The sequence below is a fragment of the Cnephaeus nilssonii genome (genome assembly GCF_951640355.1).
Source record: "Cnephaeus nilssonii genome assembly, chromosome: 6".
NCBI lineage: Eukaryota > Metazoa > Chordata > Mammalia > Chiroptera > Vespertilionidae > Cnephaeus > Cnephaeus nilssonii.
In genome coordinates this window covers 21,573,764-21,599,449 of record NC_137077.1, presented here as the reverse complement: position 1 = coordinate 21,599,449, position 25,686 = coordinate 21,573,764, and the positions used below count along the sequence as shown (strand labels likewise).

The 25,686-nt window shown below is 40.5% G+C and overlaps 1 protein-coding gene across 5 annotated transcripts in view; it reads right to left on the bottom strand.

Annotated features, from left to right (window-relative positions):
- The window catches only part of RIMKLB (ribosomal modification protein rimK like family member B), a 30,094-nt gene extending 4,775 nt beyond the window's left edge, over nt 1–25,319 (bottom strand). Inside the window, exons 1-7 of one of the 5 annotated variants that reach the window (XM_079774140.1) lie at nt 25,177–25,286; nt 24,869–24,950; nt 22,470–23,275; nt 9,714–9,945; nt 7,068–7,298; nt 4,824–4,910; nt 2,986–3,189 (exon numbers count right to left, since the gene is read on the bottom strand). In XM_079774140.1, the coding sequence (XP_079630266.1) occupies nt 2,986–3,189; nt 4,824–4,910; nt 7,068–7,298; nt 9,714–9,888 (697 nt within the window). In that variant the 5' untranslated portion in view covers nt 9,889–9,945; nt 22,470–23,275; nt 24,869–24,950; nt 25,177–25,286. Of the gene's footprint in view, nt 1–2,985; nt 3,190–4,823; nt 4,911–7,067; nt 7,299–9,713; nt 9,946–22,469; nt 23,276–24,868; nt 25,116–25,176 lie in introns of those variants that run through there. The other 4 variants (XM_079774139.1, XM_079774137.1, XM_079774138.1 and 1 more) reach the window with 4 other exon arrangements.
- Nucleotides 25,320–25,686: the final 367 nt, after the last annotated feature.

Below are 25,686 nucleotides of genomic sequence, written 5' to 3'. Positions count from 1 at the left end.
AAAGAATAAGTGATTTACCAAAATAAAACACAATTTGACCATTCAACTGTAACAATCCTCCTATCTAATAAAAGAGTAATATGCAAATCAACCATCACTCCACTACACCCACAGGCCATGCCCACCAGCCAATCAGGAGAGAGTATGCAAATTAACCCAACCAAGATGGCTGCGGCCACGGAGTGAGCAGGAGGCTTGGGTTTCCCCAGCAATGGAGGAAGCCAAGCTTTCCGTACACCCTGGCAGGTCCAGGACTCCACTCAAGGATACAAAGTTTCAATTATAGAAGATAAGTAAATCCCAACAAAAATGGCGGCAGCCACGGAGCTGGAGAGAGCAGGAGGCTTGAGTTGTCCCCAGCGATGGAGGAAGCCAAGCTTTCTGCAGCCCTGGCCTGCCTTGGCCTCTGCTTAAGGATACAAAGTTTCAATTATAGAAGATACATAAATCCCAACAAAAATGGCTACGGCCATGGAGCGAGCAGGAGGCTTGGCTCCGCTCCAGGCTACAAAGTTTCAATTATAGAAGATAAATAAATCCCAGATACCAGGGCCTCGCTTGGGTCGTCGGGGGGAATGGCCAGCCTACAAACCACCACAGGCCCCTTGCCCAGGCCGCCCCACACCCCAAGGGAACCCCCACCCTGATCCGGGACACCCTTCAGGGCAAACCAGCTGGCCCCCACCCGTGCACTAGGCCTCTATCTTATCTAATAAAAGAATAATATGCAAATTGACCATCACTCCAACACACAAGATGGCTGTCCCCATGTGGTCAAAGATGACTGCCCCCATGTGGACAATAAGATGGCTGCCACAAGATGGCTAGCAGGGGAGGGCAGTTGGGAAGGACCAGGCCTGCAAGGGAGGGCAGTTGGGGGTGATCAAGCCTGCAGGGGAGGGCAGTTGGGGGGGACCAGGCCTGCAGAGGAAGGAAGTTGGGGACGACCGGGCCTGCAGGGAAGGGCAGTTGGGGGGGACCCAGGCCTGCAGGGGAGGGCAGTTGGGGGGGACCAGGCCTGCAGGGGAGGGCAGTTAGGGGTGACCAGGCCTGCAGGGGAGTGGATAGGGGTGATCAGGCTGCCAGGCAAAAGCGGTTAGGGGCAATCAGGAAGGCAGGCAGGCAAGCAGTTGGGAGCCAACAGTCCTGGATTGTGAGAGGGATGTCCAACTGCCCGTTTAGGCCCAATCCTGGTAGGGTCTAAATGGGCAGTCGGACATCCCTCGAGGGGTCCCATATTGGAGAGGGTGCAGGCTGGTCTGAGGGGCACACACCCTCGTGCATGAATTTCGTGCACCGGGCCTCTAGTGTAACCTATAAAGCAGTAGAATTGAAAATTAACTCTTGGAATCTAAGAATCCAATCTCAAACAATAAGAAAGAAAGACATAAGAGGGGGTATATCTATCACTCACACCCCCTACCAGGGAAAATAATCAAGAAAAGATATTAACATAACAGAAAATGATTAAGAAGAGAGACCTCAAGATAAGGGAAGTTAAAGTTGGGGAGTAAACAGTGGTGAGTAATGATTCTTGCAATATAGGTACAATCAACTCTAAATGGTTGTGTGTTTTTTAAAGACTACCTAGGAATAGATCATGTAAGTACTATATAAGAATTTTGAAACATAAGAGAAATTCTAATATGGTCTATGACTAAAACTTAAATTTTTTTCAGCAAAACACTGGAACACAAAGCCCATGAAAGCAGTGATTTTTATCTATTTTGTTCATTGCTATATACAAAATGCTGCTACAACAGTTAATACTGAATATGAGAGAACATTCATCATAAAAAAGGCCTCTCTGGAGATAAAATAATAAGGGTACTCAATTCTGAAGAACAAGATAGTAGGGCTCTTGCTCTATCAGATACCTAGGCATAATACCAAAAGAATTAAGATTGATATTCATTCATACAGGGAAAGAATAGCATCTGAAAAGAGGGTCCTTCAACAAACCAATACATATATGGGAAATTCAATCCATAAAATAGGTGGTATTACAAACCAGTAATAAACAGACTATTCAATAAAGAGTTCTGGGACAACCAGTTATTTATTTGGAAAACAGAAAAAGGGAAAGGAGAGAGAACAAGGTGACTCTATAAGGATATTGGTATAAACTGGAAAGGTAGAATTGCCATTAAGTGATAACTGGATATGGAACACAAGTAAGAGGGGGACTTAGATCAGCAGCTCAGTTCTGGACATGTTAAAATTAAAATAAATGTCCATAATCTCTCTCTCTCCCAAACATTTTTTTTTTTTTTTGGAGGCAACCAAAATTTTTGGTGGCCTTGTTTCAACAAGGCTTTAAATAAATAAATAAATAAATAAATAAATAAATAAATAAATGTCTATTAGACATCTACACAGAGATACTGAGTAGGCAGTTATTTATATGTGCCTGGAGTTCAAGGAGAAAGCCTAAAATAGAGATATAAATTTGAGAGTATTAACATATAGATCTTATCTAAAGCCAGGAGCGAGATAAATTTACCAAGAAAGTGAAATAAACAGAGAAAAAACCCAGACTAAGTTCTGTGGCATTTCAACAATAAGAGATCTCAGAAAATACACATTTAGATAAATCAAAATCAGCGATCTTGTTTAGAACAATGGATAAAATAAAGGAGTTAGGATACATCTATCTTAAATGAATTCCAATTATAAACAAAATAAGTATATCAACAAACAGGGTATCCTTAAATCTAATCAGACATTTCATACATGTTTGCATTGAGTTACAAATTGAGCCTGAGTGAAAATAAATTCATGACTCAGAGAAATCCAATTTCATTTCTGAAAAAAAAAAACCTCAAAAGTATATGTATTATAGTCATAGTCTATTAATCATATTTAGATGTTAAAGATAATGTGTTTTTCAACTTATGAAGTAAAAATCTGTAGTTATATACAAATACTCCTTGGACAAGCCGTAATATTACTTTATATACTAGAAGACAGCTGCATCATTTTTACCTAGTGAACAGTTGCTTTGCATCCTCCCATCTGTGGAACAACGTAACATGGTGCCAACCACACGGCCTCCCACAACAATGACACGTACATCCCGTCCATGAGACTCTTTAACATACTTCTGGAACAGGTATGGAGCTTCGTGGCGAATAAGATGGCTTAGATCAGCCAAATGGTGCTTATCTCGAGCCAAGAAAACAGCTTTGCCTGTGATTGAAAAAAAATAAAAAATCTGTGGGTAGGTTGATATCTACTGCCTCCATCTTGTGTCCCAGTCTGTTCTTTCAGAACCAATTACTTTTTAACCAAAGTAATATAGTTACAATTAGTAAACAATGCAAAAATTGTACATAAAAAAGTTAATAATCACCGTCCATGAGTCTCTCAATCTCCAAACTCTTACAGTAATCTAGAATTTATTTCAATATATGTTGTGAGGTAGAGATATAAAATTTATATTCCTCCAGGTTAGCCAATAATGCCATTCACTTATTAGAAAAACATTTCCCTCTAAGTTAAAACATGTCATTAATTTGTACAATATATTAATATACTTCATTTGTATACAGGGGTGTGCAAAAGTAGGCTAATAGTTGTTCGTATGGAAAAAGATATGCAGGTTATGATTATTACAATACCTTTATGAACTGTGTTTCATGTACTCAAACCTACTTTTGCTCACTTTGTATATTAAAATAGCAGTATGTCACTACATACCTAACTTTGGTTTCTGAATTCTCTAGTCCAGTGGTCAGCAAACTCATTAGTCGACCGAACCAAATATCAACAGTACAACGATTGAAATTTCTTTTGAGAGCCAAATTTTTTAAACTTAAACTTCTTCTAACGCCACTTCTTCAAAATAGACTCGCCCAGGCCATGGTATTTTGTGGAAGAGCCACACTCAAGGGGCCAAATAGCCGCATGTGGCTCGCGAGCCGCAGTTTGCCGACCACGGCTCTAGTCCATTCCATTGCTTTATTTGCAAATTTTTAAAAACATAGTTACAAATCATTTGACATTCTTCCCATCACGAAGGGGGGAATCTATGTCCCATCCCTCTGAATCTAGGAGGACTTGTGATTGCTTCAACCAACAGAATAGAGCAGAAGCAAATTCTATATGACTTTTGAGGCCATGTCATAAAAGCTCATGCCGCTTCTTTGGAGCATCCACTGTAGGAGCCACAGATTTCTTGGCTGCCACAGTGGAGTAGCCAAATATGAATACTGCAGTCAAGAGTCCCAGCTGACCCCTGATCCAGCTATCCCCGTCAAGGCACTCACCCTTGTGAAGTACTTGGATTTTATGAATCACTTTATGCCTTAAGAAATCTTTTCTTAATCTAAAGTCATTAAAATATTTTTATACACTGTCTTCTAAAGCTGTCTATTTTTGCCTTATACATTTAAGTCTTCCAACTACATAAATTGGGAAGGAGAATGATTGGAGTCAGTGAAAGTCCCTGAACTCTTGAATAAGACAAAGGTATTAACTTGGGACTCAATCTAATTAAGTATGTGTCTTAAAATCTCTAGGATAATCACTAAATGAATAGAAATAGCTTCAAGCCAAGCTAAACAACTCACAGTAGCCTTCTATAAGTTTGAGGTACCATGCACCTAATAATTTCCCTCTAATTTTTCTTCAGAAGCCCTGCTTCAAAAGCTATGAATTTCAGTTGACAAGACTACTACCTAGTCAATAACCATGAGCAAAGACAAAGAAAATAATTGCTTAGATAAGATTAAGAGGAAAAAAAAAATCTACTATATAATCAATCACCCTTATTATCAAAAGTAAATGTCAAAATTATGTTACCATAGCAACAACATACACACCTCTATGACCTCGTGTATTCTTCACTACCATTGGGAACTCCAGTACTTCTGCTTCATCAATCATCTTAGAAAAATTTTCATGACCACCTGATTTGGGCACAAAAAATTTTAAAAACATCATCAATAGATGTAGGGTGTGACAAATTTTATCTACACTAATGTCAACACAAGGAAGGTAGAAGTTAAGAACCTCATGATAAATTTTCTTTTTCTTGGAGAAAGTAATAAAAGTTGAAAGTACAGTTAAATATCTGTTTAAAACAACCACACCTTTTAAAATGGGTAAGAGCTATCTTAAACTATAAATAGTCTAATATCCAACCTAAAGAAATTAAGTATACTTCAGTTAAAACAATGTTTCCCAATTCTATACCATTTTTCATATTTTAAAAAAAAATGTATTTTATTGATTTTTTTAAGGAGAGGAAGGGAGAGGGATAGAGTTAGAAACATCAATCAGAGAGAAACATTGATCAGCTGCCTCCTGCACACCCCCTACTGGGGATGTGCCCGCAACCAAGGTACATGCCCCTGACCAGAATCGAACCTGGGACCCTTCGGTCCGCAAGCTGATGCTCTATCCACTGAGCCAAACCGGTTAGGGCTTTTCATATTTTCATCCCTTATTTTTCCACCATACAAATAACTGAAATCTCAAGACCTACTTTAGTATATGCAGTTCCCTGTTTGGATTAAGAAACAGAAGAAAGAGTTAGTTGAGAAGACTTATCCATGGTTGAAAATGGAGTATGCATATGTACACACACCTTCTGTCTCAAACACAAATTAATTTTTCTTACCTCTTATTAATTAATCATAGTCCTTTCTACACTAACTACTCAGTACCAATGTGCTAAGTCGTGCTTCTTACTGTTTATATTGCCAAGGAACAAATGATACAGCAGCAAGATTAAAGCAAAAAAAATATATATTGTAGTTGTAAAAAATTAACATGATGATATAGAAAAACTGAAATAGGAAAAAGTTTATTAACTGCAATATCATAAATTAGCAGCTTAGAAAAATTAAGATGATCCATGCCCAAATATGAAGCCTTCAACTTCAGAGCACCGGTAATATTTCAGTTGGTTAACCCTTTCCTTCTTTCCACTCTCTTAAAATCAGAATTATAGAGCCATGATATAAACATCAGGAAGACAGAATTCTCAAACTATTCATTTGGCCTCTTCTTGTGCAACTGCTAAAAACAGCAAATGTATCACATATTATAAAGACTTGAAGAGTTTCCTTCTTTAAAACATTAAAAATAAGAAGAGGACAGGGCTTTCTTTTTAAAGCCTTGTTAACTCTCCTACCATTCTACTGGACATTGGCTGCCACAGTGGAGTAGCCAAATATGAATACTGCAGTCAAGAGTCCCAGGTGACCCCTGATCCAGCTATCCCCGTCAAGGCACTCACCCTTGTGATATTTGGAGAAATATCTTTATGAAAAACTAGACTGACTTACCCTTTCCAAACTAGAAGAACAGGAAAGAAAGAAAATATATCAACAATATTATTTATAGCAGTGTTACTCACAGTGTGGTCTAGTAACCTGTGCCTAATTTCTGACTTCTTTGCTATTGATAGGTGACCAGATAAATACAAAAAGAGTAAGCACTAAAAGCTTTTATAGGAAGTTGGCATTGCTGTGATATTTATATTGTACTTTATAAGGGCATTGATACACAGCAAACTGGTCTTTAAAAGAACAAAAAAGATCCTTTACCACGGATAGTTTTAGAAGCACGAGTTTAAAGCATGCCTGGTGTAGTGTCATTTTCTTAAGAAAAAAGAAAGTATTTATGAAGAATTACCATGAAAATGGTAATTAAGATAAACAGAAATTAAACAGAGATGTCATCAAAGTCTATTATCTTTTACCACAGAGGCTGGCAAACTAGAGCCTAAGGGACAGACTGGCCCCTGCTTTTTTTGTAATCAACTTTTATTGGAACACAGCCACACTCGTTTGCTTAAGCATTTCTATAGCAGCTTTCACAGGACAGCGGCATTACGGAGGGTCACATATTGACTATCTGGCCCTTTCCAAGCAAAGTTTTCTGAATTTGTTCTACCCATATCACAAAACTAATTTGTAAAAACTGAACATTACTTCTGTAGGAAGGCCTTTCATGTTTACATATTTCCTTATATCGCATAACCCTGTTAGTTTAATATGGCTTTCAAAACTAGCAGTTCTCTAAAACTTAAGGCTATAAATTCTTATTAGTTAACTCACCATAAGAGAAAGTATCGGGCAGAGGAACACCATGGCCAGCCAACTCTTGAAAGGTCCAGAACTTATTCACACAGTTCAGGATGGCTTGAGGTCGGTTCATCAACCGGCATCCCATCTTCTCTAGGTGGCGTAAAACAGTGATGTCACTATCACTTTGCACCCAAGGGGTTGGTACTCTCACTACCACCACCTGGGGATAGGCAGTAATTAGTTCTCCATTGATCCGCAAACCTGAAATATACAGGAACAGATCAAAACCGTGAAAATGAAATAAACAATAAAATACAGGAACAGCTCGAGTCACAAAACTAAATGTACTATGTTGTTAATATATCATTGGGACAAAGAGACATCTCACCTTAAATTATATTTCTTTATAAGGAAAAGAAATTTTAATGAAAAAAACTTCACTGGTTAAATATATAATTGGAGGTGTCAATAAAAAGAAATATGCCCAAGCCAGGACTGAAGGGCCGCAGGTTCAATTCCAGTCAAGGGCACATACCTCAGTTGCTGGCTCAATTCCCAGCCCGGGTTGGTGTGTGTGTGTGAGACAACCAATCAATGTGTCTCTCACATCGATGTTTCTCTCTCTGTCTCTCCCGCTCCCTTTCACTCTCTAAAAATCAATGGAAAAATATCCTTGGATGAGGATTAACAAAAAATAAAAAATAAATAGATACAAAGAAACACAACATAGCCATTAAAAACAATGTTATAATCATGTTCAAAAATAGAAAATTTCCAGATGCTGAACTTTAAAAAAAAAAAAAAGCAAATCTGAGAATAAGTTTTATCTGTGTTTGCATATGCATAGAAAATGGATGAAAAGATAAATGATATAAATGGCTATTTCTGAGTGTGAGTGGATGGCAAGGCAGGAAGAGGAAGGTAAAATAGGGAACTTTAACATTTTGCTCCACGTAATTATCTGTATTATATTCTTTTTTAAGTGATGACATATCTATATATGTAAAAGGCTACGTGTCCGTCCTACCAGTAGCTATGACACGCACTGACCACCAGGAGGCAGACACTGTAGATGCAGCTGGTCCTCACAGCCAATTGGCCTGGAGGCCAATTCCTCCCAGTGATGCCAATTCCTCCCAGTGACGCCAATCAAGGCTCAACTACAACAAGACTTTGCAGCACACAGGTGTCTAAAGGACACCTATCATACAAGGCCACCCAACCCATTCCGGGAGACAGAATAGCTGTACCTAATACATAGAAACAAACACAGGGAAGCAGACGAAATGCGGAGACAAGGAAACATGTTACAAATTAAAGAAATGGAAGCAAGCAAACTAATGGATACAGAGTTCAAAACAATGGTTATAAGGTTACTCAAGGATCTTAATGAGAGCTTCAAGGGACTTAACCTTTTGCACTCGGATGTCGAGTGTGACTCGACATGGTTAGCATTAGAATAAAGGAATCGAGAAAAAAGCAAGCGAGTGCGAAGGGTTAAGAGCTTCAAGGGACTTGGTGAGACTTTCAAGGATTTTAGTGAGAATGTCAAAGACAAAAAAAGACCAGTCAGAAATTAAGCATACACTAACTGAAATAAAAAATAATTTACAGAGATTCAACAGTAGAGTAGAGGATTCCAAGAATCAAATCAAGGATTTGGAATATGAGGAAGCAAAAAACACCCAATTAGAAGAGCAAAAAGAAAAATATGAAGATAGTTTAAGGAGCCGCTGGGACAAACAACTTCAAGCATACCAACATTCGCATTATGGGGGTGCCAGATGGAGAAGAGAGAATGCAAGATATTGAAAACCTATTTGAAGAAATAATGACAGAAAGCTTCCCCTACCTGATGAACTAATAGAATTATAAGTCCAGGCAGCACAGAGAGTCCCAAACAAGAGGAACCCAAAGAGGCCCACACCAAGACACATCATAATTAAAATGCCAAGGGTTAAAGACAAAGAGAGAATCTTAAAAGCAGCAAGAGAAGAGCAGTTGGTTACCTAAAGGGAGTGCCCATACAACTGTCAGCTGATTTCTCAACACAAACTTTGCGGGCCAGAAGGGAGTGGCAAGAAATATTCAAAATGATGAACAGCAAGGACCTACAGTCAAGGTTACTCTACCCAGCAAAGCTATCATTTTGACTGGAAGGTCAGACAAAGAGCTTCAAAGACAAGAAAAAGCTGAAGGAGTTCATCACCACCAAGCCAGTATGCTCGATCCCCAGTGGGAGCCCTGCAGGAGTCAGCCAATTGATGATGGTCCTCTCTCATTAATATTTCTATCTCTCTATCCCTCTCTCTTCCCCGTCTCTAAAAACCAATAAAATATTAAATAAAAAAAAGTGAACCACACATGGATTTTTAACTTACTCCCCCCTCACCCAATGGATTACAAGGTATTTTAAAACTAGAAGACAGTAATAACAGAAGAAAACTAGTAGGTTATCTTTAATTTCCCTCCCAACTGTTTTCTTAAATAGCACAATAAGGGATTTAATAAATACTGCTGTTTCCATTTCTTCCAGAAAATATACTAGATTATAAGATTAGGTAATACTTAGTATGTTAAGGCTCTTAAATATGCCTTTGTCATAATTATTCCTGAAACATGCAGTGTCACCTTATTCTAAGTAAAAATCTAAAAAATTACTTAGTAAAGACTTACCCAGGTTTCCTTGCTCGATTGTCAGCACCACCTCATCCATCACCACGGCCCTAAAGTCCAGCTCCTCCTCACAACACTTGGCCTTTAATGCTCGTAAGATCTCTTTTTGGGGATAGTCTTCCCTGATTCGACGATCTGTCAAAAACCACAACTTGGCCGCCACGGAGCTACACATCTTGACCTGCTTATTCTTCCTTTTCCTGGATTATTTCTTCCTGGATGTAAACTCTTTCTAGATGGAAGAGAAAATAAACATACAAATCAAGAAATCTATTTAATATCTGGCTTTCACCCAATAAATGCTGTGATTCCTACTAACTATACAAACAGGTTAATAGGGTAATATGACTTTTCCCCTTTCATTCAAATTAAAAATATTTGTACCACTAGAAACTGATAACCTCCCCTGAAATAAGATTTCTCCATTACCCACTGGGGAAGCTAGCACTGCAGTTTTATAATTACAGCAGATCACTTATCAGAAACTTTCAATGTCATTCCCTCTATTATATATTGTCTAGGATATACTCTAATCTGATCACCTAATTTATCCCCTCCCCCGAAATGCAAATCCCTTCTTGATACAAAATAGAGACTATTATCAATAATATATTCCCATAGCTCTCCCATCACTATAAGTTCCAGTCATGTATATTCATGTATCTGTAGTTTTTTATTTAATTTTTTCCCTTATTTTGTTATATGTATATTTTATAAACATTTTTATAGGCATTTTTAAAAATGAGATAGTAGCACCAACATTACTGGATGAGCATCAACACAAGTAATTTACACAGCAACTTTAATCAAATAATTTGAGAATGTAGAAAAAAAAAACCTTTAAAAAACAAAATAAATGCCAAAGTCCATTCACTAAAATGTGTTTATTTCAATCAGGAAGCATGCTTTTACTCAGTGTTTTTATTCTTTCTTTAAATAGAATTTTTAAAAGTAAACACAGCTTGTTTACTAGAACACAAAAAAAGGACTTGCTTCTGCAAATAGTTTTGCTTCTCAGAGTTTATATCATGAGCAAGACAAGAGTTGAAAACAGTTTTCAGAGAAATGAAAACTTGTTTTACTAACAAACATAACAAAAGAAAACTTTCTTTTCCAGTACTATTCCAGATGATACGGCAAGCCTAATTCTGAAGGAAAGAACAAGGGCAAGGATTAGAGGAAGCAATGGCCATACAGATGGATGGCCTCCAGCATCCCCACAGCTGAAACTGGTTTCTCGTGCACCATTCACACCCTCTCCAGGGTCTCAGCCAGAAGGGCCTACTCCACAGATGCGCACATGATTAAGACCAGAACATGGCCCTGACTGGTTTGGCTCAGTGGATAGAGCATCGGCCTGCGGACTCAAGGGTCCCTGGTTCGATTCCGGTCAAGGGCATGTACCTTGGTTGCGGGCACATCCCCAGTAGGGGATGTGCAAGAGGCAGCTGATTGATGTTTCTCTATCATTGATGTTTCTAACTCTCTATCCTTCTCCCTTCCTCTCTGTAAAAAATCAATAAAATATATTTTTTTTAAAATAAAAAAGAAGACCAGAACATGGTGGGAAAGACACACCACACCACACACACACACACACACACACACACACACACACACACACACACACCTTGGCCTGCCATGCCTGCCCCATGACCTATGGCCTCAAAGGCATCAGTCACTGGAAAGCAGGGAAGAAATAAAATAATTTGGGAGATACACAGAAGAGAGAGGGCTTGTAGCAATGGAAAAACATGGGAGGGAGGAGCTCTCAGCTGTGTTAATACATCAGGCCAAGACCCAAGTAACCAGCAAAGAGAATGCCTCATGCCGAGCCTCTTGGCCCTCTGTACCCTTTTTTCTTAGCTGTGATCAAGAACATACCCACTAGCGTCCTAGGTAAGATATGGTAATAACTCAACTTACACACTGGGAAGACAGGATGTGGCCTTACAGAGTCTTCCAGGCCACTAGGAAGGGTCTCACTCAGGAGAAAAAGATCCACAAAAGAAAAGTCACACCCGAGTACCCAATATAGAGATCCCAGTTGCCCTTGAGAGACAAACTATAAAAAATGCCCTTAAAATGTTTATATTGGGTAGTTTTTGAAACACCCTCTCCTTGTCTTCCAAAACTCCAAAGCTATCTCTGTGCCTCCCCTGACATTTAGTTCTTGAAGATCATCTGTTCACCAATGATTGAATCTCATTGTATAAATTGCACAGCAGTTATGGCCCCAAGAGAAGTCAGGATGGGATGTTACAGCCACGGGCAACTGGAAAGCAGGAACAGTCTGCCAATACTGATATGTCAGCTCTCAAAAAATGCCCAGGATGCAATAGTAACACACATGGTATTTTCAGTGATTCTACAGTCAAACAATAAAAGCACTCCAAGACTGCAATCTCACACTGTTGTGCAGCAATCCCGACAGATGATGCACATGAGCATCCCATCTTGTCTGACTTTATGGCCACATAAAGTTTGGGTGTTTCTATACTGGTATGCAACAAATAACTGCATGTTCAGATTAGGCTATCTTCTTTCATTTTCTTTCTTTCTTCATTTTTAAAAAATTTATTTTTATTGATTTCAGAGAAGAAGGGAGAGGAAGAGATGGAAACATCAATGATGAGAAATATCATTGATTGGTTGCCTCCTGCACGCCCCCTACTGGGGGTCGAGCCCGCAATCCGAGCATGTGCCCTTGACCAGAATTGAACCCAGAACCTTCCAGTCCGCAGTCCAATGCTCTCTCCACTGAGCCAAACACCAGCTAGGGCAGTGGTCGGCAAACTTATTAGTCAACAGAGCCAAATATCAACAGTACAACGATTGAAATTTCTTTTGAGAGCCAAATTTTTTAAACTTAAACTATATAGGTAGGTACATTATTAACTTGATTAGGGTACTCCTAAGCTGGCCTTTGCTAAAAACTCAAGGGGCCAAAGAGCCGCAGTTTGCCAACCACTGAGCTAGGGCTTTCATTTTCTTTTTAATGGGCTCAAATTCTCTTGATCCTAGGGTTCAAACAAAGAAAATGATGTTCCCTCCCTGTCTGCGAGAGGTGAAGCAAAGCTGAAGGTATCATTTCACTTGCTACAACTGGAATACATCCTTTCAGAAGGGATGCCTGCACCCCAGAATCTAGAACTGAAAGGATGCTCTCTCCCCCTACAAAAGGAGACTCTGTGAAAGAAGTAGAGGCTGCGATGAAGAGGTCTGACATCAGTGTCAACAGCTGTGGTTTCTCAAAGCCTGCCTAAATGGCAGGCGAAAATGGCAGGAACTTGGAACTGAGGTATCTTTGGTCATGTGGAATACATTTTCTTTACCAGCTTCAAAAGATTCTTGTGTTATACCTTAATTTTCAGGTAAAGATTCCTAGAGGTATGCAATAGTGTGTTCCAACTCTCTGTTTCTGTACACCAAGTAGATGACATCCTCAGTTTGTAAATGGCACATCTACTTCTTAACAACCTTCAGCTTGCTAATTATTGTTTCATTGGTGCTGGTATCTTTAAGTGACACCTGTCTAGATTTTTTATCCACTATAATTTTAGTGATCTCCTGAGACCAGTTTATTACCAGGAAATGAAAGGGCACAACCTCTCCTCCACCCAACGGCTCACGCCTGTTTCCCGAGGATGAGAGGCTGGCCATCCTTGGTGCTCAGGGCTGCTGCTGAGGAGGCTGCTTGCCTTTTTAAGACTATTCCACTGTGCTTCACATCTAACCAGACCCAAGAAATTCTCGGGTGAAGACTCTCCAGCCCCAGCGGCAGAGGCTCATCATCCCCACCCCACCCCCATGGCCTGGCAACACTGCCTTCCTGTGACCCGAAAGAGACCAATAGTTTGGCACCTCCTCTGATGGCCTTCTCCTTCCCCTAAACATTATATAAAAACATCTGCTTTTCTATTTTTCCCGTCCATTAACATCAAGGAAAAAGAAAACACAAAAAAGCTTATAAGAAGTCAAAAGCAGATTCTGCCACGTGAAAATACAACGAGAAACTGACAGTCTGCAACCTGGAAGAGGATCCTGGCCAAAATCTGACCAGGCTGGACTTCCAGATTTGAGAACTGTGTGAAATTAATTGCTGTTGCTTATATGCAAAAAAAAAAAAAAAGAAAAAAAAAAGAATAAGACAAAAGCATAATAGTGAACAGTCCAGAAGCCCAAATCTATACACACAAAAAATTATAGTCCCGAGTCCTTAAAAAAAAAAAAGAAAAGTTCAAATTATATTCACTATTTTTAAATACAGAAAAGAGTCTATAAAATAAACTGGGATTTTTTTTTCCCTCTGACATTTATAGGAGTTGGTTTAGTTACCCAATAAGATATCTGTAAGAAAAGAGTTTACTCTCCAACATTTGCAAATGTTCATATATACACAAGAATATAATCTCTCCTCTTAGAATATAAACTCAGATCAAGTAGTTTCCCTACTCTATTTCCCTCAGAGTATCAAGAAGAAAAACAATGTATATATCAATATCAAATATCAAATAAATGCTACTAATAAACTGCTAAAATAGTTTTGAAATAAAAAGAAATTCAAAAAGAATTTACTTTTATATTAGAGATAGTATTCCCATGTAAACTTCTGGATGACAGACCAATTTTAACAAATCACTGTCATCTTCAAACAGTCTAGGCAAAGCTAATTAAATAGGAATCATAAATAAAGTGGTTGATTCATTTTTCTTGTGAGGTCCCTTCCCAACGGTTATTATTCTGGTAGGAAAAAAAGCAAAATCACAATCTATCATCTGAACACATTAAGGCATTGCTTACTATTATTAAAAAAATTCTTTATTCTAGATAAGACATAGTATATGGACCCAGAATCAAAAGACTGAGAAAGAGTAAAATTAGAGAAGAAAAAATGAATTCTAATATACAAACTAAAACTTACTCCATTTGGCAATTACTACAGATGTGCTTTCAATGACATCATTCTGTCTTGGATTTGAAATTGGATCAGGTTATAGAGAAAAATAACAAATATGTGCATCTTGAGTTGTAGGCACTCCTTCGTAGTCTCTTTTTCTGTGACCGCTTTTTCTTGACAGCTCTACTTCTGCACATAACCCTCTGGGTTTCTTAAACTCTTCTCTCCTTTCTCTAGAAATGTCATCCTCAACCAGGTTTCAACTATTACCATGAAACTCAAATATATATCATTGACCTATTAAATCTCTCTCTCCAACCAGGCAATGGTATGCAATTGTTTGGTCAAACTCTAGTCTACATGTTGCTGTCAAGATATTCTGTAAATGTGATTAACATCTATAATCACCTGACTTTGAGTAAAGGAGATAATGTGGGTAGGTATCATCCAACCAGATGAAGGACTAAAAAGCGAAACTGAGATTTCCCAGAGAAACTCTGCATCAAAACTACAACCTTCCTGTTTACAGCCCCTACAGATTGTGAATTGGCCAGTTCCACAATCACAGGAGCCAGTTCCTTAAAATTAATCTCTCTCTCTATCTCTCTCTTACGCTCTCTCTCTCTCTGTCATGTGACTTAATAATAAAATAGTACCTTTTAATGCCAACTTTGTGATGCCTCAGGTTTTAACCAAGGATCTGTTGTTTATCAAGGTTTTTTCTCTCAATGAGTTCTAATGTCCCCAATTCTTTCAATCTGCCTCAAATAAAAAACAATTTGGAATATATATATAAAAAATGTTACCCACTTGCTCGACTAGTGTGACATAGTGGTTGAGCATCGACCTATGAACCAGGAGGTCATGGTTCAATTCCGGGTCAGGATACATGCTCGAGTTGCGGGCTCAATCCCCAGTAGGGGGCATGCAGGAGGCAGTCGATCAATGATTTTTCTCTCATCACTGATGTTTGTCTCTCCCTCTCCATTCCTCTCTCTGAAATCAATAAAAATATGTATTTTAGAAATAATAAAATTTTACCCTTTTTCCTTTCCTTTCCTTTATCCAATAGACCATCAGAAGTAGATCTGAATTGCTCATAGAAATGAGAAAGAATGGAAATAAAAACACAAATGCAAAAAAATATAAATTCAATTCCCATTTGACCCAGTAATCCCACTTCTAAGAATATATCCCAAGAAATCAGAAAGGACATATGCACTCTTATGTTCATAGTAGCACAATTTACAATAGCTAAGATTTGGAAACAGCCTAAGTGCCCATCAACAGATGAGTGGATTAAAAAACTGTGGTACTTCCACACAATGGAATACTACACTGCAGTAAAAAAGAAAGAAAGCTTACCATTTGTAACAGCATTAATGGACCTGGAGAGGATTGTGCTAAGCGAAATAAGCCAGTCAGAGAAAGATAAATATTACATGATCTCATTCATTTGTGGAATATAATGAACAACATAAACTGATGAACAAAAACAGATCCAAAGACACAGAAGCATTGAACACACCATCAAACTTCAGAGGAAAGGTGAGGGTGGGGAGGGGGGTGGGGGCAGTAAGAGATCAACCAAAGGACTTTTATGCATGCATAAAAGCATAACCAACGGACACAAACAGTAGAGGGGCCTGTGCTGGGGTGCGGGAGTGGGCAGGGAGAGGTCAATGGGGGAAAAAGGAGACATACCGTACTTTCCGGTGTATAAGACGACTGGGCATATAAGATTTTCCTGGGTTAAAAAGTTGTTCTATACGCCGGAAAATATGGTATATTGGACTATATTGATGGGATTAGATATAATGGATTAGATATATTGGACTACTGTATTTTCCGGCGTATAAAACGACTTTTTAACCCAGGAAAATCTTATACGCCCAGTCGTCTTATACGCCGGAAAATACGGTATATAATACTTTCAACAATAAAGAATTAAAAAAAAAAAAAGAATGGGGAAAAGGAGAACCACCCTGTTTGTGGAGGGGGCTGGGTTTTTTAAATATTAAAGGTACAGAAAATAAATAAATGATAAGATGAAAAGCTCAGAAGAGTCTCAGAAATACCTACCTAATAGTGTTAGTGCAGTTACACCATTACTCACTAATAATGTTCATCAATAAATGATCACAAAAGAATGTCCGTTTGAAACTAGGTATTTCCTATATAATCACATCCTTTAGCTAAGATGCCACTTATCCTATTTAATAAAAGGCTAATAAGCAAATTGACGGAACAGTGGAATGACTGGTTACTATGATGCGCACTGGCCACCAGGGGGCAGATGCTCAACACAGGAGATGCCCCCTGGTGGTCAATGCACTCCCACAGGGAGAGCGCAACTCAGCCAGAAGCCAAGCTCACGGCTGGTGAGAGCAGCAGCAGTGGCAGGAGCCTCTTCCACCTCTGCGGCAGCCTAACTGTCAGTCGGACATCCCAGAGGGCTCCTGGACTGAGAGAGGGCGCAGGCTGGGCTGAGGGACCCTCCCCCCCTCCACACAGTGCACGAATTTCATGCACCAGACCTCTAGTTATAAAATAATATCACTGGTTATGTGTTCTGAGTTCATACAATGTCATTTTCTTTTTTTAAAATATATTTTATTGATTTCTTACAGAGAGGAAGAGAGAGGGATAGAGAGCCAGAAACATTGATGAGAGAGAGACATCTATCAGCTGCCTCCTGCACACCCCCCACTGGGTATGTGCCCGCAACCAAGATACATGCCCTTGACCGGAATCAAACCTGGGACCCTTGAGTCCGCAGGCAGACGCTCTATCCACTGAGCCAAACCGGTTTCGGCACAATGTCATTTTCTTTACTACCTTAACTTGAAGGTAGACTGGAATGCTGTGAAAATAGGACAGGAGACTAGATATTAATCAAAATTGACTTTACAGTGACAGAAAAGAAATGTATGACAGTCCCCATGATACCCTCCTTATACTTGAAAGAGCATTATCTCAAAAACAGAACAAACATCTAATTTCCCAAAATTTATATGACACAATCACTCATATTATCTCCTTCTTATAGAACTTTCATCCATGTATACATGATTATGGATGAAAAAATGGGAGGATAATAATTTTCCTAACTAAACTCAATATGGTTCTTTATCAGACTATTAAAGAAAAATAATGGTAAAACATGAATGTTTACACAGAAACAGAAAAAGCACTAAAGGTACAGAAGACAACACTTTTTTAAAAATATATATATTTTATTGATTTTTTTACAGGGAGGAAGAGAGAGGGATAGAGAGCTAGAAACATCGATGAGAGAGAAACACCGATTAGCTACCTCCTGCACACCCCCCACTGGGGATGTACCCGCACCCAAGGTACATGCCCTTGACCGGAATCGAACCTGGGACCTTTTCAGTCCACAGGCCGACGCTCTATCCACTGAGCCAAACCGGTTTCGGCAGAAGGCAACACTTTGGACTACGTATATAAGTACCTATAAATTCCCTTTCTTCACACACAAAAAAATATGTGCAGGACAAAGGCAAAACAATGCATACAGATAAGGTTAAATACATTCTCCATTTACAGTTCACAAAGTACCTTCCACATATATTTTTCATTTAATCTCACATAATGCTGTGAGGAACACAGACATATATTGTCCCATTTTAAAAAACTGGCCTGTCTACGATATCATAATAGTAGAGGCAGGACAGAGAGTCAGGTTTTCTGGTCTCTTTGTACTCTTTTCCACTATACCTAAAGATATCACAGGGAACTTAGATAAGAAAAAAAAAATTGACATTTTGAGTGAGTATACTCACCAGTCATACTGCGTGCATTAGGCAGCTTATTTGTATCTCCTCATTTAATTCTCACAACCATCTCTTTGACACTTCATTGTCGTTATTTGGCAAGTGAAGCTATTCTAGTGGAGATGTTAGTTGAGGTGTCTAAATACACACAATTAGAAAGTGGTAGAGCCCAGAATGCTTCAAATTTCATCCACTCTATGAGAGATGCCCACTTGCTTCCATTTTCTACTTTCCTTAGGAATAAGTTATCTAATATTAAGCTGAGTACAATGCCATGTAAATAAAGACTGTATTCCATAGGCTTTCCTGAAACTAGATGTGGTCGTATTAGCTACATTTTCACCTATGTATACAGGATTATGAATGAAAAAGGAAGAGCTACGTGAAAAATACTGCACGTAAGCTTCCAGAAAGCCTACTTAAGAGGAGTGGCTCTTCTTGGTCCTTGCTCCATCCTGCTACCTGGAGTGTGGATGTTATGGCTACGACCCTAACAATTCTGGACTATGAGGACAGGAGTCCACCTTGGAAAAGCACAACATGTTAGAAGAACTTGAATCCCTAACAACTGTGTATGTCATGGCCTTGGACTGACTAACTACTTACTCTTTTGCATGAGAAATAGACTGCTATCCTTATTTATGTCATTGATATTTGGGGATTCTTTATTCTAGGCCACTAAACCTTACCTTAACAAATATACTCTACCATACCTTGCTCAAAAGCTAAAGAAAATTATTACCTTGACATCAAAGCTTGCGTATGTTGGCAAGCAGTGGTACTGTTTCTAAGTGGAACTTTCTTTTTACACTAATAAGATCATTTTACTTTTTTTTTTTTTTTAATTTGATTTCAGAGAGGGAGAGAGAGATAGAAACATCAACAATAAGAGAGAATCATTGATCGACTGCCTCCTGCACGCCCCTCACTGGGGACTGAGCCCGCAACCCGGCATGTGCCCTGATGGGGAATTGAACCATGATCTCCTGCTTCATAGGTCGAAGTTCAACCACTGAGTCACGCCGGATGGGCTCATTTTACTTTTATATTCCTTTTCACAACATTCCTACAGAAGTATTTCTATACTTCTCCCCCCAAAAAAGAAAAGTGTTCAAAGTTAAAAAGTAGTTGTAAACATAAAACTAAGTATTCAATTAAGTAATACCTTCAATTAATACGTGAGTACCCAGGCAGGGGAGGGTGGGTGTGGGAAGTAAGAGATCAACCAAAGGACTTGTATGCATGCATATAAGCATAACCAATGGACACTGACAGTAGGGCGGTGCGGGCATATGCTGGGGGGTGGGAGTGGCCAGGGAGAGGTCAATGGGAGAAAAAGGATACATATTTAATACTTTAAACAATAAAGAATTTAAATTTTTAAAAAATATTTGAGTGCTTACAATGCACTGTATCTAAAAATACCATGGTAAACAAAACAGAAATAGTCCCAGCCTTCACAAAGCTAAAAATTATCTGATGTTACCATGTCATGAGTAAGAAAAAATGCTCAACATCACTAAACATTAGGAAATCAAAATGATGAAACTACTTCACAATAGGATGGCCACTATAAACAAAAACAAAAAAGTGTTGGGAAGGATATGGAGAAACTGGAAGCCTTGCAAACTGTCCATGGGAATGCAATAAAATGGTGCAGCTGCTATAGAAAACAGTATGGCACTGCCTCAAAAAAATTAAAAATAGAATTACCATATGATCCAGCAAACCCACTTTTAGGTATATACACAAAAGAACTGAAAGCAGAGTCTCCAAGGGGTATCTGTACACACATGTTCATAGTAGCATTATTCACAACAGCTAAAAGGTAAAAGCAACCCAGGTGTCCATCAATAGACGAATAATAAGCAAAATGCAATATATACATACTATGCCTTAAAAAGAAGTTAAGTTCTGATACATGCTACAACATGATGAACCCTGAGGACATTATGATCTGCTTTAGTATCTAAAGTAGTCAAATTCAGAGACAAAAAGTACCGGCTGGGGGGTTGGGGGAATAGAGAACTAATGTTTTACAGGTAGAGCATTTCAGTTTTGCAAAGAAAAGAGTTCCAGAGATGGATATGGTGATGGTTGCACAACAATACAAATGTACTTAACCACTAACCTGTGAACTTTAAAAACTGTTAAGATGTTAAATTTTATCTCGTGTGTATTTTACCATAATAAAAGGAAAATTGGAAAAGGGAATAAAAATGACATGAGCAAATTAACAAGTAAATTTTCACACATTTCCAACTAAAGGGTGAGAAAAGTATTACTTAAATTACCTGTACCTTGGTTACTAAAATTCCTAAAACAGTCTGTAGTATATAAAATCTATTAAACTTTTTTTTAAAAAAGTAGTTTTATCTGGAATGCAAATAAAATTTATGATTTATAAATTTATAACAGAGGAATGTTATATCAAAGTATCTCTGGAACATGGCACAAGATTTGAAAAACATTCCGGAGACACAATGCACAGTATAGCTTCAAGTTCATTACATTTGACATGTTAGATGTTGGGCCAAATTTTCTTTGAACATTTGGACATTACTTTGAAAAAGGGTTGGAAAGCTATGAATATATTCAAGCTGAAGGCTTTACAGATATGGCTAATAACTGATAACTCCAAAGCATCAGGGAATTCCAAAATTGCTATTTGGGCAAATCTGCATGGAGTTTCAAGATGTAGTAAGACTTATCCAACATAGAACAGCAGATCAATAACAGAAATCTGGTCTCATCTTATATAGCAAATTCATATTCAATTTTGGAGATCTTATTACTAAGAATATGAAGCCAAGAGCAAGTATCAGAAGGGGATAGGGGAGAGGGAGAATGAAATATGTAAGGGGTTGAATAGATTAAAGACATTTAAGTAAGGAGAAGGTTTGTTTATTTTTTGGGGTCACAACTTGGTTATGTGTTGTCACTTTCTAAATGAATCAGGCATATCAGTGTTTACACACATTTGTTTTGCTAATTCTTCAATTCACAAATTGGTACACATTTTATATAAGAATGTAGTAGACTACTCTACTACATTCTTATATTGCTGGGGGAACTGAATGACAGATGAAAAGTACAGGGATCATGAAATTGGAATGTAATCTCCATAAATACAGAATTCCTGTTTTATTCTCTGTTATCCCCAGTGGGCAACACTGAATCTCATATACCAGGAGGTTAGGAGATATTTTAAAGTTGTTTGCTAAATTGAATCATAAAGGAATCTCAAAAAACCATAGGTATTTTCAATATTAAATACCATGCAAATATGTACCCCAACTGACATTTCTCAAAACAAAGAAATGCAAGCCTAATGCTACTTTCCATCATCATTATACAACTGAAATAATTAGCACTGTTAACAGTTAAAGTTTTTTTGGGGGAGGGGAGCAATTTCAGTAAGAGTAAGAAAAAAGATATAAGCAGATGGATTCCATGCAGAACCAGGCTCTAAGGGAGTAGAACTGCAGAGCTCTGTGGCTTTTGTCCTCCAAGCCAATTTTAAAAGGGAAAAAAAACACACAACAAAACCCATTGAAAATAACACCATGGCGTTAGTGCATTAGTTACTATGAAGCCAGAAAGTCATTACTTCTCTTTTGCAAACCTAACATGTTCACAGATACATATGGCACATGAATCTAAAATATGTTATGTATAGATATTTTTGGAGGTACTTTATTATTTCTTAACAACCCTTAATGTGACAAACAGGAAAATTCCCAAGTAATGAAAGACAATTTCCCCAACATCTGTACCTAATCTCCCCTATTCAACCTCTCTTGAAACAACTGTACATGCCAGGACAGCTAACATTTAAAAAAATAATACTTTTTTCATTGTTCCTATCACAATCTACTAACTCATATTTTAAAATAACGTAACTACTAGTTTCTAAAGGCCCTTTTCTCATATACCTATAGGATTAATCCCACCTGCAGAGAATACTCTTATTAAACTAACCTGCCATAAGTTCTCTACAAATCTACATCAGTAAAGTCCCCCGCAAAACAAGCAAGCAACATACAATTAAAAACTCACCCTCCTTACTTTATGTTTGGTTTTCTCTCACTCTTCACATGTTGTTCGTGGGTATAGAAGTTCTTCCTCCACCCATTTTCACTCAGTTTAGGTCTCTATGCCTGCTCCCCAAGGGAACATGATAAAAACTACTTCCCAAAGTGTGGAGCAACTCAACTCTGCTCTGTCCCCATCCCCCTGGTGTTCAGTCTTTCAGCTCACAGGATGGGGAGAAGTTTTTGAGAAATCAGTGTTACCCCAGTAGCAAATCCCAGGTGGCACAAACTGGGCCAAGGAAGACTTAGGAGATATTTTAAATGATTTGGCTCATCCTGTGCCCCAACAAACTAATGCCTGAAGCTTCATTGGTATTCATTGGCCAAATGAAAGAAAAAAAAAAAGAGTGTTCACTTTAGTATGTTTCTTCACAATACAGCTGAAAAGGGTAGAGAATTTATAAGATGTTGCTGGTAATTTCCCTCCGGAGAGGAAAAAGGAACTGAATGAGAAGAGAAAAGGGGAAAAAAAGGATAGCCTTGATTTCACTGTCCCCTACCACCCCCAGATGCTATCATTTGGGACTCTAAGGAAACATGAGAAAATTTTTAAAAGCTATCTCCACAGAAACTAAGAAAAGTGACATTTTAGCTGGTAGCCAGAAGTCTAAAGGTTAGATATGCAGCTCCTTACCCCCTGCAGGGGGAAAGGTGGGAAGAAGTGGCTCTTGCCTGAGTGGAGAACTGTATGTGACTGAATTTGCTGTCCCCTTCTTGGCTCTGTTCTCAGAATCAGACTGCCCCCCCTCCCTGACAAGCAGACTCCAGCACCTGGTGGGGGTAAGAGAAGACAGAGAAAAACAGGGAGACAGAAAAAGATAAAAACATCAACAGCCACGTAGCCAAACTAACAACTAACCCTACGACATGAAAGGAGGAAATTAATAGCCATAACCTACATAGAAAACAATAAACCAAAAGGTCACCTTAACACTAAATAGACCTCCTCCTCCCCCCCCCCCATTGACACACTAACCAAATAACAGTAACCATAAGAAAAAATTTAACTGTAACTTTCATTTTGGAAATTAAGAGGTTTTCATTCTAAAAGTTAGGAAATTTCAGACAATGTTTTATTCCAAATGAATATCTTGTCATGTCTTTGACAATGAATTGTTTTAAAAAAAAAAACAGGGAAAATTGACCCAATGTTGTAAAAGACTTAACATGAGATTTAAACAGCATTTAAATTTTAATGGTTACAGTTATTAAAAGCATCCATAAAAATAAGAAGAATGCCAAGCCCACAAAAATAAAGAACTATCGCCGAAACCGGTTTGGCTCAGTGGAGAGAGCGTCGGCCTGCGGACTCAAGGGTCCCGGGTTCGATTCCGGTCAGGGGCATGTGCCTTGGTTGCGGGCACATCCCCAGTGGGAGGTGTGCAGGAGGCAGCTGATTGATGTTTCTGGCTCTCTCTTCCTCTCTGTAAAAAATCAATAAAATATATTTAAAAAAAAAAAAAAAAGCAGAACTATCTTCCATACTAAGATGCCCATATACTTTCCACACAGATTTCCAGTTTAACCCAACTGCACAAAGAGGTGGGGACCATTCCATAATTAGGGGGGAAATCACAGCACACACTGAGTTCACATCCGAGTTACACCCACCACGGTGAGTATAACCCACTCACAGAATATAATGAACGCCCCCGTCCCTATTCATCAATACACATCTGCTCTCAGGTACAGGAAAGTGAATTTGAAATGATCCCCTATTTTTGGCTTTTTTAAGGGATCATCAGGGGGAGGTAACAATTGCATCACAGTAAACACACACACACACACACACACACACACACACAACACACAACACACAAAAACAACCAACTCTCTGTCACCCCATTCTTACCGGAGGGCCACCAAAGGGAAGAGGAAGGACGGTCACCCTCCCCGAAATTCACACGTAAGGACGAAAACAGGGAATGGAGGGCTGCGGGAGGAACACCACATCCTCCTCCCCGGGTCACACCGCAGGAATGTGTGTCTGCGGGAGGCAGGGCACAGCCCCCCAGCCCGGGGGACCGGCCGGCGGGGTTACCACACCCCCTCACCACACGGAGCCCTCACTTCGCGCCCCGAGGTCGCCGCCGCTCCGACGCTCGCCCCAGCACGGACCCCCTCCCAGCAGCCCGCCCCCCACGCCTCAGGCTCGGGACCGACCCCCGGCCCTCACCGAGCCCGAGCCCCCCGCGGCGGGCGCGCCCAGCCCCGGCCCCGGCCCCGGCCGAGCCCTCCCGCCCCCAGCCGGTCGCCGAGCCCGTTCGGCCGAACTCGCCCCCTGAGGTAGAGGGACGCGGGGCGGGCGCGCCTTCGCCTCATCCCCCGACACCCCGGGGAGGGAAGCGCTGGGGCTGCTCTCACCTGGCGCGGCGGCTCCTCCCTTGATCTTGACCGGCGGAGCGGGGCTGGGGCCTCGGAGGGGAAGCGCGGGCTGCCGGGCGGGCTGAAGGTCCGAGGAGAAAGGGGGAGGTGGTCGGGAGCCGCCTCTTTTCTCCGCCGCCACCGCGGCTCCCGCAGCCAGGCCGGGCGCCCTCGCACACTCGCCCACCCTCCTCACAGCCTCGCAGGTCGCCGCGCCTCGCCCTCACCCCCCCCCACTCCCACACACACGCTCGTTCCCACCCCCCCCCCACACACACATACACACACACACACACACTCACACTCACACTCACACCCAGCCGCTCCCCGCTCCCTCACTCGCCCGGCGTGTGCGCGCGCGCGCGCGAGACCCCGCTCACTCCGCGCGCACGACGCCGGCGAGGCCGCCCCGCGCCGCTGCCCCCAGACCGCGGAGCGGCGCCGAGCCCCCCGCGCCCGCGCGCGCGCGCGCCCGGGCCCCGCCCTCCTGGCGCGGCAGCGCGGCGGCCGGCGGCCGAGGGGGCTGAGGCCCGGCCGGCGGGCCGAACCCGCCTCGGCCGGTCTAACACCTGCGCGGGGATCCGCCCTCCGGGCTCCCCGGCCCCCGCGGGCGACCATCGCCGGCCTCTCGGGACGTGGAGAGGCGAGGGGGCGCGCGCACTGAACCGGGAGCGCGAGAGCGGTTCGAGGGCGCGCTTTCCCCACCCGCCCCAAACGGTCCTCACGGAGGAAGGGAAACGGGTGGGGGAGCGAGGTTTGTTCCCGACGGGAAACCGCGAGATGAATCCCTTCCGTTGCACACCCTGCCCGCCTTCACA